The sequence below is a fragment of the Pleurodeles waltl genome, chromosome 1_1, assembly GCF_031143425.1.
Source record: "Pleurodeles waltl isolate 20211129_DDA chromosome 1_1, aPleWal1.hap1.20221129, whole genome shotgun sequence".
Classification (NCBI taxonomy): Eukaryota; Metazoa; Chordata; class Amphibia; order Caudata; family Salamandridae; genus Pleurodeles; species Pleurodeles waltl.
The window spans coordinates 43876343-43895239 of NC_090436.1; the positions used below are offsets into that span (position 1 = coordinate 43876343).

At 41.2% G+C, this 18897-nt stretch overlaps 1 protein-coding gene across 1 annotated transcript in view; it reads right to left on the bottom strand.

Annotated features, from left to right (window-relative positions):
- Window positions 1-443: 443 nt before the first annotated feature.
- The window catches only part of LOC138260229 (uncharacterized), a 178667-nt gene continuing 160213 nt past the window's right edge, over window positions 444-18897 (bottom strand). Inside the window, exons 4-5 of the mRNA XM_069208541.1 lie at window positions 14686-14866; window positions 444-8771 (exon numbers count right to left, since the gene is read on the bottom strand). Coding sequence (XP_069064642.1) covers window positions 8574-8771; window positions 14686-14866 — 379 coding nt within the window. The 3' untranslated portion in view covers window positions 444-8573. The remainder of the gene's footprint in view (window positions 8772-14685; window positions 14867-18897) is intronic.

Here is an 18897-nt window from a genome sequence, read left to right on the forward strand (position 1 = left end):
CCACGTGACCACACCTACACCTATGCCAGTTCTTGGGAGGGCTCTCAGTCATTGATAACGTCGCTTCCTGGGTAGGGCACCTGTCACTTTTTAGATGACGAGTAAAGGTATCCCGGTATCCTACTGCCATTGTATCCTGTTTTTTAACACCCCGTGATGTGCTCAGCTTTTGACCTGGAATAAATAAAGGACGACATGGAAGTCTTTCACAAAAAGCACAAATGTCAGCATTGTTTCGCTTTTAAAAATATACACAGACAAGATACAGACAAGAAACACAATGTTTTCTTTCTGCATTTATCTGTAAATATCTGTAATAATCAGCAAAAACAGAAAACTGGAAGCCTTAATTGTAAACAGAGATAGCGTATAATCCTTATCATCTCATTTGACTTGTTACAATAAACGACACAAGGGCAACAAAACTGATTCCGAGTCAGGTATTTAAATGGCATCAAAAGACACCTGATTTATTTATCAACCTCCAATCACATTCAATTGTTTTACCTGGTCACTAATTACCTCATAATAGCCCTCCATGAGAGACAACAATTTTCAAACTTCCCTTGCTAGGGGTTGCCTGCATTTTCAAGCAAAAGCATTCACTTTGTCTACAATCATTTCGCAAGTGATCACTTAAACATATAGCTTGTGATTAAAAACATTAAGCAATAAAACAAATAATTTAATACCTAAAGCCTACTATATAAGTTTACCGCCAGGTGGCAGTGAGGTAGCACACTTGAAAAGCATCATTATTAGTATTGTTGCATATATGTATCATATTCTTTATACCAGGATTCAAAGTGAACAGTTAGAAAAATGCACAGAATCACGCAGTAGGACAGTGCAGAAAGAGTTTCAAGGTGAGCATTGCGTACGATAGGCTCCATTTCACTACTGTTCATGTACTGTCCTTTAAACCAACAAATTAAAACTGTCATTTTTGTATGAAAATTATATTAGGACTAAATATTTTGTAGAAGGGGTCAGTGTCTTTGCCTGGTTGGTGATGCTCCTCCTGGGTAGCTTTGTAGAAGTGATAATCTCAGAACTGTGTTACAGCCCCAAATAATTTTTGATACATATTTGCCTCCTGGGTGCCGATCCATTTTACTGAAATTGGGAATTTCGCAAATCACTAAAGATGGTAAGTTACTGAGTCTAGGCCAATGTCAAAACATTCTATAGTTTACTACTGCTACATGCTGCCAGCATAAAGATTTGTCTGCTATTTTTAAGAATTTTTTTTCACATGTGCAGCAAACACATTTGAGCTGTAATGTGGCTTGTCATTTTAATTATTAACTAGTCTACCAGGAATGGAAATTAAACAGAATCGCCCCATGGCAGAATTTTGAGAATGTTTTTAAAATATACAATCTTGCTTGCAAAATTTAAAGTTATCGTATGAGAAAGCACCCTTTCGAGCTAAGGAGACACTTATATTTTGGATAATTAATATGTTTTCTCAGGAATAAAACTCCAAACAAACCTGCAATTAAATTGACCAAATCAGATATCACAGTTTAACTGGACAGGGGGACTGCTGTGGAAAGCTTTCCTCCTGCTTTGCCAAACCATAAAAAAGGCCCTTTACAGCCAAGGATTGGAAGTAAATGTGCACACTGTCCATTGAGTATGGTCAATGGGTCTTAAGAAAGTGCAAACCTTGATTACCCCCATAGGACCTCCTCATCCCAGTCACTACTTCAGTGAGGCGATCCCTCCTCCCAACAGGCATCATCTATAACACTAGTCCTTTTTAGGATCAAGCCTGTGACTACATGTGCAAGTGCGCCTCACTTGCCAGACCATGTTGTATACCAAAAAGGGCTCAGAGCCATCCCATGCTTACCTAGTTGTGTTTTGCAGCATCACTCTTCATGACAGTGTCCCTAATTGGCTAATTCAGCTGAAAAGTCACTTCTGGTGCTTGCAGTGGAGCACTGGCCAAGCACAGATTGACTAAACCGAATCAGGGCTTCTCCCCCTCCCGCTGTTACCTCTATGGTGTTTTTTTTCTTGTTTTTTCTTGTTACAATTTTCATATAGCTCAAACCCGATCCGAAGCTATTGTAATGCTTTATATGAGCATCTGTTACATTACACACTTTTTGTACGTTTTTCCACCCGTTGCAGTTCACTAAGTTTCCCCATGCTGTGCCGTCCCCCCACCACCACTTCCTCCGGTCCAGATTGGTCCCAATCAAAAAGATGGCTCCCCGGCACCTTTTTCGGCTTCATTGATCTTTAGGAATGTTGGCATCCTCAGTTGTTCTGCTATCCTAGCACTCACTGAGTTGGCATGTCCTGGTTTTAGTGTTTACAATAGAACGCTGGGTAAGTAATGCCTAGCGCACATGGCCATGCCAGGTCAGAATAAGTTTGTCACATCTGCACGTTTGTGACTTATTTGTAGAACACACCTTACTGTGTGGTCTGCTAGTAAAACCTCCATTTTGAAACCCCCAATATTCTCACTTTTGAAAAACCCTAAACCAGGAAAAGTGCATACATTTAAATAATTTTGAATAGGATTTAGACAGTCATATTAAAAATGTCTTATATGTAATAATCCGTGTTTTGTGATTTTTAACACACTTATTTTTGCATACAACATGCCCATCACTGACTAGACAAAAAGGATTCAAACTAATAGTTATAAAAAATATAGACAGATATTTTCAAATTTCAAGTTGGCAGTAAGCATCAAAAACAGGCATGTAGTGGATGAACAAGGTACGCATCTTTTTCTACAGATGGCAAACATCAGAATTACATTGGTGGGAGTGCACCTAGGACTACTGAACCATGGACTCCCCCTCTACTCTTACTGTGCTTTCCCAGGTCCTGGAACCAGTTCTCAGTCTGTACTTTTATTTGCTGAAAGTAGTGAAACACCCCCACACTTCTACTGCCCCTCTCATCTCTCCCTCACTGCCACTACACTCTCTTCTACCAATTCCACCACCCCTTTTATCCTTCTTCCACACTCCCTATCTCCTCTCTACCATCTTGCGCTGTACAAAAGTCCACCTCTTGCCCCACCACCCTCTGGGTGCCCCTCCTACTTGTCCCTCTCTCTTTGTCTCATACCCTCGCTCACACCTCTCTCTCGCTTTCTCATGCATACCTCCCTCCACTCTCATATTAGTTCACTTCAGGTCTTCAAGCACAATTTCTTTCCATGCCTTTTCAACATTTCTGCCCCTCAAACCCATACTCTCCTCCTCTTCTTAGGGTCTCTTCTGCATACACAGGTGTCCCTCTTTATGCATCTGTGGCCTGCTCTTACCTTATCTCTCTCTTTCTCACCTACTCTTTTGCTTCTCTGTCTATAATTCATTCACCATTTTGTGCACAAACTACCTATCCCTTTCTATCTTCCTTTCTAGCTATTCTGTGCAGCTCTCACTGCTATCTTTTCACCATATCACATAATTCCACGACACAAAAACACTACACACCGCGCAATTCCACCTCACACAATTCCACAACTAGCAATTCCAATTCAACCCACATAATCCCACTCCAAACTACACACATCTATGCCACGCCACATGTACAAAGCATTTTCCTAGTCGCAAACGGCCGATTCACAGAATTGGTCCATTTGAGACTAGAAAAATGTTTTTGGGATGTACGAAACCCAAATTGCGATTCGGAACTTGTTACTGAACCGCAATTTGGGTTTTGCAATTGGGGATTAGGAAGTGGTGTGTTCAGGGTGTCTCTTCCTAATATCGAATCTGAAAGGTATGTATGAATGTGTTGCGACCAAAATCAGGTTGCTAAACATTCACGGATTACCACCAATTTCAAATTGGTGGTAAGCCATTCGCAAATGGGAAGGGGTCCCGGCGGGACCCCTTCCCATTTGGAAATGCATGCGAAAATATTTTTTCAGAGCAGGCAGTGGTCCCACAGACCACGCCTACTCTGAAAAAATGAACAGAAAACTTTTCATTTTTCTTTTTGAAATGCATCCCATTTTCCTTCAAGGAAAATGGGCTACATTAAAAAAAAATGCTTTATTGAAAAGCAGTCACAGGCATGGTTGTCTGCTGTCCCCAGCACGCCACCATCCCTGTGAGTGCTGGCCATTCCCGATGGGGTCGCAAATTGCGACCTACCTCATGAATATTGATAAGGTAGATCATTTGCAACCCCATTGGGAATCGCAAACAGTGAGCACACTGTTGTACGTTTTGTTTTGAGACTCGCAATTTGTGATTCCCAAATGGATTGCAAATTAGAAGTCGCAAAACAAAAGTTCGGACATCTGGCCGTTGTCATTTACAATGTCAATAGCTCTACCTCTCAGAAATGCAAGACCTGTTGCATTGCAGATGCTTGTTGTGTTATTATTATGAAAGCCCATCCCACCTTCAGCCATGCCTGCTTGTTTTACCATCTCTAGACAGGCAAGAGAATGTGTTGTACGGTCCATGTCAGATTTCACATAAGTGTTTTGATTTTTGTCTTCTTTTACATTGTGCTTGTGTTTGTTCCTTCTTAGGATGTACGCTGGCATCATCGCATGCTTGTTTGACATTTTGATGAATCTTATGACAAAATAGAACAAAAAGAAAGAAAACATTTAACTTACAATGGCTTGGCATAAGAGCCATGAGAACGGATGAAGTGCATCAATCCATTTGAAATTCCCAATATGTTTGTAAGAAGAAATGCAAAAGTTTATAGTTTGATTTTTTAGGGAGTCACACAAATATTCCTTACTAAAATAAACGGTTTGATCTTCAAACCATCTAGAAAATGTGAGGTTTTATAGTGATTATTTGGGTGTTTGTGTCTATGTGGCATGACCTATTTGTTGCTCAGAAATACTTATAAAAAGTATTTGTGTAGAAGGATTTCATTTTCCTTTTAGGTTCTAATAGTCTGATATTGTCAATTTTTATGTAGCTTTTGCTTTTCATGTTATGATGTTCTTTGATACTATTTGGATTACAAATAATTATATGCTTTTAAGAGGTTTGTCATGATCAAGGACGGTTTTACAAAGATTTTCATGATTTCTTGAATACTAATTTTGACCGTGAGATGACACCACTAATTAAACATAATGCATAGTTATAGAAGCTGGATATCCTTGTCATTAGGGTCCTTGAAAAGCCTCCCTTCTCCTCTGCAATTTAGATATTGGGCAGTGTTGGAAATGTTCCTTTCTATAAGGTCAACCCCCAATTTTGCCTTCCTCCTTCTACTTTTGCTGGATATTTGCTTGTGTTCGCCTGAGGACTCTCTGCACTTTACCATTGCTAACCAGTGATAAAGTCCTTGTGCCCCCTAAAATATGGTACAATTGGCATATACCTAATTGGCATATTTAATTTACTAGTAAGTCCCTTGTAGAGTGGTATACTAATATATCCAGTGCCTGCAAATTAAATGCTACTAGTGGGCCTGCAGCACCTGTTGGACCACCCACTTAAGTAGCCCTCTAAAACATGTCCCCGGCCTGCCATTGCAGCCTGAATGCTGTGTTCCACTGCCATGTGCACTTGGCATTGAAACCCCCTTGCCAAGCTACAAACTCCCATTTTATAATATATAAGTCAGGCCCTAGGTAGCCCATAAGGCAGAATGTATATTTGTAAAGATTGGACATGTATTTTTACGTTTTACATGTCCTAAATCATTTTTCACAACTGTGAGGCCTACCCCTTCCATAGGATAACATTGGCGATGCCTTATTACATTTAACAAGTAGTGATTCTCAAATGAGAGGAGGTAGATATGGCATATATGGTACCTATGAACTTATAATAATAAACCCTCTTCAATGGTAAAGTCTAACTCAGTGGTTCCCAACCTGTGGGCCGGGGACCCCTGGGGGTCCGCGAAGCTTCCTCAGAGGGTCCGCGACAGCTGGGACCTAATAATATTAGATTTTTTAAGCAATCAGTAATGACTCAGTGGGGGTCCCCGGGTTCCAATAATGATTCAGTGGGGGTCCCCGGGCTCCAGTATTGATAAAATGGGTGTCCACAGAAGTCAAAAGGTTGGGAACCACTGGTCTAACTTATCATTACAATTTTGAAAATGCCACTTTTAGAAAGGTCAATAAACAAACACAAATGATGGACGGAATGCGGAACCAATCAAACATTCACCCTGACTCACAGAATCTAGCCTGGGAGTTCGGGCTGGACCATTCCCATGGGGAGCAGGGTCAAGACTAATTTGCATATGGATGGGTCCAAACTGGAATGGCATGGGAAGCAAAAAAACTGATGGATTAAACCCAGATCTTTGACTGGGGGAGAATGTTCGATTTGCTCTGCATTCCGTCTATCAACTGTTGATTTTTCACATTTGTCACTCCAAGTGGGAAGGGTATGCCCAGACGTGGGTTCAGTGCTTTCTATGCCACCAGATTCAGGCTATCCTGGCTAATGAAGGGTGATACCCTGAAACCGGGCCCAGGATGCTTGTTACTGGTCCAGGCAGAATCTGGCCTAGCAGTTCAGGCTGGACTGTTCCCATGAGGAGCAGGGTCAAGACTGATTTGCTTATGGTTGGGTCCAAACTGGAATAGCATGGGAAACAAAAAAATTATGGATTAAACTCAGATCTATGGCTGGGGTAGAATGTTTGATTTGTTTTGCATTCTGTCCATCATCTTTTGTTTTTACATTTGTTGCCCCAAGTGGGACGGGTATGTCCAGAAGTGGGTCCCATGCTTGATATGCCACCAGATTCAAGTTAGCCTGGCCGTTGAAGGGTGGTTCTCTGAAACCAGTCCCAGAATGCTTGTTCCTGGTCCAGGGGCAATCTGGCCTATCAGTTTGGGCTGGTCTGTTCCCATGGGGAGCAGAGTCAGGACTGATTTGCATATGGTTAGGTCCAATCTGGAATGGCATGGGAAGCACAAAAACTGATGGATTAAACCCAGATCTGTGACTGGGGGAGAATGTTTGATTTGTTCTGAATTCTTTCCATCATCTGTTGTTTTTGCATTTGTTGCCCCAAGTGGGAAGGGTATGCCAAGATGTTGGTCGTGTGCTTGCTATGCCACCAGATTTAAGCTAGCCTGGTTGATGAAGGGTGATATTCTGAAACTGCTAAGAGGATGCTACTTCCTGGTCCAAGAAGAATCTGGCCTGGCAGTTTGGGCTGGACAGTTCCCATGGGGAGCAGGGTCAAGACTGATTTGCATATGGCTGGGTCCAAACTGGAATGCCATGGGAAGCAAAATAAAATGATGGATTAAGCCCAGATCAGTGACTGGGAGAGAATGTTTGATTTGTTCTGCATTCCATCCATCATCTGTTGTTTTTACTTTTAGAAAGGTGGCATTTTCCTTAGCCCTTTGTGTCTGCAGCATGTCTTGGGCCACATGAGTGGTTGCAGCTGACAGTTTTGTGAATTACTCCCAGACAGTCATACAATAGTGGGATTAGAAGAGCCTGAATTGGGCCATTAAACAGCTTGATGAGGGGGTGGGGTGGGCTGAGCACAGCCACACTGGCACCTGAATAGGTTTTGCCCTGTCTTCTCACAATAGGCTTAGTGACCCTGTAGTGTCAGTGCATCCAGCTTGGAGCAAGAGCAAGGGAGGCAGGACACTTCCAGAACCTTTCTAGAAACTTTTCCAACCTTCTAGGAGCAGGGCAGCAGAATATAAAATTAGGACTCTCAGACTCACTCTTCAGTTCACTACTGGACCTGCGGATGGACTGCCTGCTGTTGTGACCTGCTGTGCATTCTGCCATACTGCTGCTGTAACTGGAAGGTCTGCTTTGTTGCCCGGAGCCTTCCTTGAACCCTTAGAGGCCTGCACTTCTGTTGAGCTTTGCATCTACCTCTATATCGAGGACTCCCAGAAGTGACTTCAATGGCTAGTTTGCTGGCCTCATTTTTAGAGGCACATGACAGGCCCCTACCATCTTGTAGCCACAACTGGACCTAGCCTGAGTTGAGTCCCAAACCCCTGAATGTTTTCCATACACTCCTGGACACTTGATTGTGGTGCTAAATGTGACTAGATGTCCCCGGTTTGTGCTTTTATCTTTTAGGCACTATTTGTTACCTTAAGATTAAAAAAATCATGACTCTGGTTCTACTGATTGGATATTTGTTGTTCTCTTGTCAAATTGTAAAAACATTTAGTCTGTTTCTCTAAATTGGTTTGAGATTTTTCTGGTGTTGTGTTATCACTTTATTGCTGTTTGTGTGCTGCATACATTCTTTACACATTGCCTCAGTTAAGCATGACCGCTTTATGTGACAAGGTACCCAGGGTTAAGCAAAAATTAATTTAGTGACTTTTGATGCTCACCCTGCAAAGAATTGTGGATGTTGCTTTCTCAGGGTAAAAATCCCAGTCAACAACAATTCCATTTCTCAAGTAGCAGTGAGAAGCTGGGCATGGGATTTTCTTTTCCTTATTTTGTTTCTTGTTACCCGGTACAAATATTTAATTTTAGCTTGTATGCGTAGCATTAATGGAACATTTGTAGTAAGCATGTTTGCCTAATAATATTGATTACGCATTTTCAGTTGTATAATCTGGTGGTTGATAAACTATGAAGGTTGTATGTTCTTCATATGTCCACTTGGAGGACTTTCAAGTTAAAATAGCTGGCTCCCTTCCAAATACCAGTGACAATGGTTTTATATCCAAACACAGTTATGATCTCAGCCATGTAGGGTACGTCGATGGTGGCTCTGTGGACAACTGCTTTCTGCTGGACAGCTTTTCCAGGTAGGAGGTCAAAGGTGGATGATGTTTTGTAGTGTGTCTGAAAAGAAAAGAGAAAAAATGGGTTCAAATAGAAAATACAAGTAGTTTAGGATTTTTTTGTAGATGGTATAGTCATTGTCACTACTATTATGAATATCACTACAGGCAACATTTTGTTTTTAGCAAATAAAGCATCGTTGTATTGGTAGCACCATTAATCATCACCCTATTTTGATAAATACCTTTGTGATGTATCCATTAGGCTGTCTGTTCTCTCAAAGTGCCTATAGGACACTTAAGAGTTCACCTTTGTTCTTGAATCGAGAATTTGACTGTTATTATCATTTCTGATACAACTGCCACGTATGAATTTAGCAGTAAAGCAATGCGTGTACTTCCATTCAGCTCCTGGACATCGATTTAGTGATACATGAGCCCCTCTTCAAGAATCTTCCTCCCAGAACGTGTGTTGAAAAGGTGCAATACAAAGTAGAATTTTGCATGAATACTTAAAGCCTTGAGTCCCTGGAGTTGGGCGGTCTCTGATCAAATTGTTCCTCTGAGGGCCATAATAGAACCCAAATGATTACAACTCAAGTAATCACAGGATTTGAAACTCCTACCATTTTCAGTCAGTGCATCAAGCTTTGGAGCTTGAGCCTAAAAGCTACATATGTGTGAATCCACCAATATGCTGATGACAGCAGTTAATCTCGTCCCTACCTCAGAAAAGTTCAATAACATCACCCCTTACTCTTTACTACATAATGCACTCTTTTCTTAATTTTGTTTGGTGCTTAAAATGTTTCAAAGAAATACAGAGTTATTTAACTTTAGATGGAAAACAAGTGATCACAGACAAGAATAATTCTAACAATAGAATAATATTACAATGGAATTCTGAGCTTGGCTGTGATCATGGTTTTCAAAGATGTCTGATGCCCCACCAGAAGATTACTTTTTTTTACTGGAAGGATTGCATTAAATGGGATGAGAGTGGGTGGCAGAGGAGCTGGTACACCATGAAATGTTTTGTAGTAATAATGGGCTGTCTTGTCACAGATGCGGTGTGAGAAAACAGGGCTTTTTGCAGTGTCTCCCCATTTTTTGTTCCCATGTATGACTACTAAGTGCTGTTTTTCTGACTCTGAGGGTGCCCTGGGCTTTGCTAACCCGACCCAGGGCCTGTGCTCTGATTAATAGTATATGCAAACTAGGCATAATTATAATTGGCATGACAGACTGCCTGTAAGTCCCTAGTATATGGTATGGCATGTAGATTTAGAGGCCCAGAAGATTTAATGCACTTAGGTGTGCACTTCTGTGTGGCCTGCTGTCACTTCAAAAGCCAGCCTTGCTTTGGTTTTAAATTTATATACAAAGTCGCTTTTGGAATTAAAGGCACTTCCAAAATCTCAAACTACAGTTTTTTTAAATATAAGTCATCTCTAAGGTCTCCTCTAAGTGTCCCAGGGATAGGGTGCCTTGTAACTATAAGCAGGGATAATATAAGAAAGGTGTTTTATATAACCTGGTGAGGGACAAACAATTGATTTTGTCTTTCGCCATTGTAGTACTTAGCTCCTTAGGCTAACATGTCAATACTTTATCAAAGTAACTATTGCCAGGGAAGTGCTAAAAGTGTAATTCTTGGACTTAAATTGGTAGATAGAATATATCCAACAACTTTCCGCTGTTATGTTTATTATACCTATCACAGAACCCAAAATCCATCCTACATAAATAAAACAGATAAAACAATGACAGAATTATGACAGTCGAGCGGGGAATGAGACATGATAAATTCCAGATTTTCAAGGCTAAACATATCAAATTAATAACTGCCACTCATACAGATGTATAGTGAAGCTGTTTGATCAAAAGCATTCCAATTTATGCTGGCTACTGTTAAAATGTTTAAAAGCTGGACCAAAAACCTTCTCCGAGAATAACCGTACAATGTGCAAAAGCACATTAACATGCAAAGTGCGTTGTGTCGACACATAATGACAGGGGCAAGTTGGAAAACAAGTACCAGTCAAAGGAAATGTCCAGTCTCTCTATCTGTCTGCATGAATAATACACTTTGCATGTGGAGAAGTGTGGCACAATGGTTAGAGCGGCAGACCCTGATGCAGAGATCTGACCTGGGACCAGGGTTCAATTCCCGCCCTCCCCCTTCCTGCCTCACCATCTGTTGAGGGGAGATCCCCTCCCACAGGCACATCTCTTTGTGTGATGCCAGGCCACTTCACACCTCATTAAGGGAGGCTGGCCAATCAGAGCACAGCAGCAACAACAATGCAGGGCTGAAGCTGGCAACTTTTCAGGTAAAGTTTAAAACTCCTTACCTGAACAAGTTATATTAAATCCCACAACTGGAAGTTGTGGGATTTATTGTAACAATTAATTTGATACCAAACTCGTTGTATCTGTCACTTAAGGGACTTTTAACATTAAAATAAAGTCTCCCCATTCTAGCCTATGAAGGCCATTCACTACAATGCGGGGAAAACGAATTTGGCTGTTTTTACCTCACCAGGGCTTATAAAACTATTTTTTATAAGGTCCCTGCTTATAGTTACATGGCACTCAGCCCTAGGGGCACATAGGGCACACCTTAGGGGTGACTTATATGTACAAATAAGGTAGTTTAAGACTTTGGAACTACTTTTAATTCCAAAGTCGAATTTGCATATAACTTTAATTTAAAAGCAGCCAGCAAGGCAGGCCTGCCTTTAAATGGCACTGGGCACTTCAGCAGTGCACCTATGGGTGCACTACCTATGCTGGAGTCCCTAAACCTACATGCCCTATCATATACTAGGGACTTATAGGTAGGTTGACTTAGCCAATTATAATTAGCCTAATTTGCATACTGAGTTTACACAGAGCACAGGCACTGGGACTGGTTAGCAGTACCCAGGGCACCATCAGAGTCAGGAAAACACCAGCAAAAAGTGGAAAATTGGGGCAAAAAGTTAGGGGGCCTCTGCAATCAGCCCTGTTTTCTCACACTAATGCTAAAGCTAAATTATCAGACACTGTGGCAAATTATATCCCTACAGACCATCTCAGATAGAGTGTTCATTCCGGGACCATTTCAAGTTATTTACAGTGAACAGGCTATTATCTCTGACGTAGGTATTTCACTATTTGAAAGACAGTTAGAAATCCCCTCTCTAACCTACCATCTGGCTCTTGATTTAATGCACCCATTTTGACAAGATGAGATGGGAATTTAACACTTTCCAAAAGATAAAGCTTCTGGAAAGGATGGTTATTCATTGTAATGTTAGCAAACCTCTGTGTAGGATTCAAAAGCCTCATTAAGGTAGCTATGCACATAAGAGATAGATCGCATCATTCTTTCATTAAAGACGTTTAAGGTGTTTTCTAAAGAAAGGGAAAGATCCAACAAATCTAAATTTATACCGCTGTATAGCTTTGTTAAATACAGATTATCTTAATAATCTTAATTAATTGTCATTCATAGAGATGCAGTAGTATCCCAACTTACATATAATGATACAAATTGATTTAGTGCAGGAGGTCAATAGTGTGAAATCATTTTTTGATAGAAGCATTAGATTATTTAATATCTACAAAGACTCAAGCAGCGATAATATTTTTGTTAGAATTAGAATATTGGAATGTTGAGCGCTCCATTGAAGATAATGGAGTAGCTCTGGCTTCTAATGGCTTTTAAAAGCCCGGAGCATCAACATTCCAGTGCTTGTCTTCACAGCTGCTGCTGTGAAAAAAGGCCTCATGGTGCCTGAGGGGATTTCAATCCCTTCAACTTCGTGAGGCCTTTTTTTTTTTACTAATTAGAACATTCTGCCCTCTAGCGGCAGAATTTTCTAATAGCATTATTGCCCGCTGTAGCTGGGCTATAGCAGTCATTGAAGGACTGCTCCCCTGTCAAAGGCCATCACTTTCAACTGGGGCCTATAATGCTGGGCGAGCCTTTAATGGCCGGTATAGCCCGCTGGGGTGAGCTATAAGGCTATAGTAAAAAATGGGTTTGGCCCTGTTAATCGGAGGTTTCTTTTTAGAGTGCCCCAGGTGATTGGGCCTTCCACCCACCAATCAGAATAATACCTTCCATATATGAGGATGCATCAGCATCACTACTAAGGGTGTGCGTTGTTGTCATTGCCTTGTGGAAAATATAATAAATAAAACTAACAAGTAATCACTACGGTCAATCTCACCTTAGAGTTTGTTAGTACATGTGAAAATGTTGCAAAATGGGTAATTTTCCGTGTTCCACCCTGGTACTGCTTTCACTTTATTAGTTTCAGGAGCAAAATGGTGCTTGCAGCAGTGGAATGCACATTCTCTTGTGAAAGCGCTTTTATTAATGACAGAATGATGTTTATTAATATGCCTTTCAGTTAACAAGACCTCAGCCTGCTTGCACTGTCACTTGACTTAAAAACTGAGTAGATTGATGTGAGCCCTTTTCTATAAATTATTTTTCTTTCAACTAATTGCCTTATGTTCTGACCTCTCGCAATTATCTTTATCTCTATGCCTCATTGATGATGATTTGAATGCACTTAACTAACCACTTTTTGCCTTCTGTAATGATTCTTAAATTTGAATAATTGTATGTTTTTTTTATCTCTGTCCCACATGATTCCCGTGGCCCCGATTCTGTGAATCAGCCCTTTAAATTCATTAGTGAACTGTGTTGACACTTTCTAACTAGGCCTTCAAGTCTATGATTTAACAGCCTCTGTATTTATCATCAAAATGGTGCTTCCTAAAGGGGAATGCACCACAGCATCTTCAACAGCTTCAAACTGTGATGGTTGTGGTCTGCTATTCTGCAAAGTAACGATGATATGTAAAGTGATGCATGCCACTAGAACACGAAGACGTGCACTTCTTGAATTGATTACATTTGGAGAAACTTCAATCAGTTTCTGGAAAAAGTCTCCTGAATACAGCTATCAGACATGAAAGCTTCATCACCACAGATTGTTTCTCCTTGTGCTGCTCTTGTCTTTTCGCCGGTACCTTGACACAAAACAGGGCTTCTGTAGATCAACATGCATGGTTCCTCCAGATCGTGTTACACGTACTCAGGTAAACTGAAACTTATTTAATTTTGAATCTGTTAATCATACTTTGGCATCCTGCTGACTACTCATACTTTCTGTTTCCATCCACCAATAGTCCCACTTTTTGGCGCCCACACCATTCCAACTTGCATACATCCCATATGTGTCACAGTAAATGTTCTATGATCTTTGACTTCGCAATTCGCAGCCTAAGCAGCCCTCTCCACATAAGCCTACAGTGAACTTCTTTATAAGTGTCAATTGAAAAGTTTGTAAAACCTTGAAGAGCCTACAGGCTGACAGCTGCTTCCAGGTGAGTAACTGGACTGTGCTTCAAAAGATGTGAAATCGTATAGTGTTCTACATACTAAGGAAATCATATGCTACCTTTAGAATGCACTACAGAAGTCTTCCTGAAACCGCTCTCTTGAGGATTGGTTGTTAGTTCACAGGAGGAAATAAAGAGATTTCCTTCACATAAAGGTTCACATTCTGAGGCAATCTAGCCGTGCAGGCTCCTGGAGTATCCCAGTTGCGTGTTCTTATGATCTACAGTAGTAGTCACCAAATTGAAGTATAGCTATTTTAGCCATATTTAAGACACATTATTTTAGCTAACTAGGTCTGCTGCTGTGCACTTTAACCGAGTCACATTTTTATTCAGCATTGCTTTCTTTTTCTAGCAATTGTCACATTCGCTGTGCTGTTTTATTTTCTCTATCTTCTTGTCCTTTCGCCTAGGAAAGCATTATATTCTTAGTAGGACATTTATTTCACTCTATGCTTTCTCCAAGGCTAAAGTCAGATAGGGTTGCCGACAATACATGGTATGCTGTGTCTCCAACATTTGCAGAAAACATACATCCATAGATAAAACAAAGTAAGCAGGTAAATCTGTACCTCAATTCTGTTGACGGTAGCAAAGTTCCAAGTATGTGAAGTGGATGTAGTTGCAGATATACTGGTACCAGCTTCGCCAACAAAAGGTATTTTAGCTTTGAAAGTAGTTTCAGCATCCAATCCAAATGTAAATCCATGTTCGTGGGTAAATTGGGTCTCAGCAACACATGTTTTATTAATTCTGAAACAAGCAGACGCACACCACGGTTAGAACATGTCAAAATGAGAGACTGTAGATTAGCAATAGCTCCTGAGAAAGGGAATGTGAGGTCAGAGACAGAACCATCCACCACCTGAGCCAATGAGAAGGATTTGTGCCGCTAAATTGGAGATGAGGGCCACATACGTTCTTATTTGGTGATTGACACCTATTTTGTTTTTCAGACATCAACCCAGTGCAATAGGGAGAAAGACACAAGAAGGGTAAAGAAGGAGGAAAGCAGTGACACACCTAGAAAACGTGGATGAAAAGGAGCCTGCATGAGTGGGATAAAGGAGCAGGAATGTTCTGGCAGTGGATTAAAGGGGGATGTGGTGAATCAAGGCTTTGGGATTCTTGGCAATACATTTGGTGTTGCCATTTGTTATTTTACAGATTGCCAGGCAGAGACATATGTGGGTCACCTGTAAAATGTTATTAGTTGTCACCTGGCTTTAATAATGCCATGTGCACTTTATATCTGTTTAAGTAGTTCAGAGAACCCAAGTATTCGTGGATTGTTGGTGCCTCATAGGTTTTCTGTACCCTACTCCAAAATGCATTCACATTCATCTACAAGCCAGGCAGGCAGACTCACTCATCATACATTTTTGCCTACGCAGCAGTGGGAATCCTCTATCTCAGCTGTTTATCAAGGTTTGCCCTTTTATCAGTGACAGTATTTCACCCAAAGGGCCGTGTGAAACCAGAGACATTGATTTTTTCCAGACCTACCCAAGTGCAGGCTCATTCATCATTTTGGTTCCAATCCACCAGTTTCTCCACTATTTTCTCCTCAAGGCACTCTCATCATAAAAGTTGGAATTCCGGCTGTGGTTGCATATGGGCACAAGATATCGCTTACAAAAATATCAACTTCACATTATCAAATAATACAATATTCCAAATGTAAGCCGGCATCGTGTATCTAGCGGTAAGTACATATTTACTATTCTTAGTTCAACATCTATGTAATTTAAAGATATACAGTGTATATATCTTCAAGTTACTAAGATGTGGGTTTATATAATAGTAGAAGTATACATAAACATAAAGGGGCATATTCAAGAGCCCCTAGTGCCATTCCAATGCCACATTAATGCAATTTTTTCATGCGAATGTGGCATTAGGTGGCCAAAAACGAGAGGCCATACTTACAAAGTGGCGCAATGCATGCATTGCCTCACTTTGAAACCCTTTGCACTACATTATGCCTGCGCATGGCATAATGTATGCAAACGGGGTGTTCCCCTGTTAGGGGGGCCAAAACAAATCTAAGAGAATTCCTTGCGCCATTTTCTTTCAGCACTTTTAATGCCTGCTCAGAGCAGGCGTTAAAAGGAGGCTTCCATTGCTTACAATTGGCCTCTGGGCACTTTGCAGGATTAGCTTCCCAATTTGTGAGGCTAATCCTGCAAAGCGCCAGACTAGCATAAACACATTCTGACACCAGTCCCCTAACTACCAGCATGGTGCACCATATTTAAAATATGGAGCACACATGGTGGTGTTAGGGGGGCGCAAGAAAAGTGGTGCTGCATTGTGTGCAGCTCCACTTTTCTTAAATATCCCCCAAAATACTTCTATGATATTGTGACAGTCGATATTCGAAATATGATATTTTTGTATATGATATTTAAAACTCCATGTCCCAGTAGTGCATTCAGCTGTTCCAAAGCTTCACTACCTTCTGTACCCTCACTTCATTTAAATCAAGCTCTTCACTTGCCCAAGAGCTGCAGCTCGGGTACCCCAAAGAGCTCCAAATTCAGCAGTACTTGGGTTGCTAATTTTTCTTGCTATGTAGTTGCTTTGCTTATCCTTGTTGCATGCATTCTCCTTTATATAATCCTATTTTATCATTGTATATATTGTGGGGCATATTTATTTAAAAATCACACAGTGCAGTGTAGCAAGTCACCTTGCTGAGTTGTGTGATAGGCAAAGGGCTGAAATGTGCCGTACTTAACATTGTATGGCTCATTCCAAGCTTTTTCCTGCACTGGCACACAATGCGCTGCCTAGCACCAACACACACACCCATATACAATGGTGTAAGGGTTCCTGCATTGTAAGCAAGATTGTGTTTGTGCAGAAAGGAACACCTTCCTTGCGCCACTGGAGTATTAAGGAGAAATAAAGATATTTTTCTTTGTTATGCCTCACCTGGAGACACTTAGGTTTTTGACACATTCCCAGGTCTACCAGTAATGTTACATATGGGAATGTGCCAAAATTTATGGGTGGATGCGTGAAAATACCCACACACCACCCATAGAATGCCCTCCCATGGCAGAGTAACGCAACACAGCGATTTGTGCTGCATTGCGTTACTGTAGATTTATCAAGCCAGGTAAGACCACACAAGGTGGCCTTGCGTGGCTTGATAAATCTACCTTAAGAGTTGCTTTGCTCTTGCACCTCTTTGCCTCTGTGTGTATAGGTTCAATCTGCAAAACAGTAAAATTAGCATATGGAGTTCTCTCTTAACAGGGTACTGAGTGAAGTGTGCCCATAGCCATTCTATCTCTACAGATACTGTAGTGGATCCTATTTAGTTTCAATGGGAATCAGGAGTTAGCTTAGCCTTCTGGCTTGCAGGCCTGGGCCCCCGTCACCCAGTGACTGTTAATCTACTTAGATTGCTCTGTTTTAGCACATTTATTTAATTAATTCTTTCAAGATGGCTGCCGTTTATAGTTACGAAGATATTTTAGTTTCACGTTATCAGTGCCATTCTCTAAAGACGTCACTATCAGCGTCAAAGATAAATGAGATACGTAGGTTGTCACATGATGTACTTTCCCACTTTCGAGTGCCAGTAATATAATGTACCTTTTCAGGGAATTGTTTATATATTTGCTGCCCCAAGCATGCTTTCTTTTCTATTGTTTGGGAACATACCTGCGTCAGGGGTCCTACCAGATATGTGTAAATACATCTCACACAGACAACATAATCAGAGGGATTCCAACCAGATGCCATCGATGCTATCTATGCTACAAATCGCCTTGATACTGACCCAGTCTTCGTGCCCCCAAGGAGTCTGATCTAGAGACCTCATTCCAAGGTAATGTGGGTTAAGGGGTCTTCTCATGGACATGGTACTTTCAGATTAGGTTTAACACACCTAGCTCTCCTTAGGTTAGAGATTAGGTTCTTCATTCTAGGGACGTAGGGCCTATTTCACATCTATTTCATATCTTATGTTATTGCAAGATGGTGGGTGTCCTTGTATTAATGACTCTTGTTTTTACCATTCTGTTCCTTGTATTTTTCAGTATCCTAATCATTGCAACCCATGCATTTTATTTCAGATTGCAGTCTTGTTACTAAAAACTTTTGAAACTTCACAGCATCTCCTTCATTACCTGTGTTTGACTGAGACATGTTGTTCATGTGAGAGAGGGGTAATCTCCGTTTAACCATGACCTCCCTGAGAAGTCACACTCTTGAGTCCATGCATAAAGGCTGCCTTGTAGGAAAGTGGCCTCTTTCTAGCATGGTTACCCCCACTTTTGGCCTGTTAGTCAGTGTGTTTGACTGTGTCTACTGGGATCCTGCTAATCAGGACCCCAATAGCTATGCTTTCTTCCTTAAATTATGGTTATTTCATACTAGTAATCCAGTATTTCACCCACAATTGGGAAACTGGTGCCCCCGTATAAGTCCCTAGTATATGGTGCCTAGATATCCAGGGCATTGGGGTTCCAGGGAATCCCTATAGGCTGTATCATAACTTTTGCCACCCATTGGGAGCCCAAGCAAAGGCTTCTACAGGACTGCCATTGCAGCCTGTGTGAAAAGGTGCATGCACCCTTTCACTGCCATTTACACTGCACCAGGTCACTTATAACTCACCCCTTTAGCAGGCCCTCCAGTCCTGAGGGCAGGGTGTACAGTACCTGTGTGTGAGGGCACCTCTACACTAGCAGAGGTGCACTCATGACCTCCAGGACCATTTTCCTGGACGCCATTTTAAGTGTGTACTGGACAGAGGTCACTACCTCTGT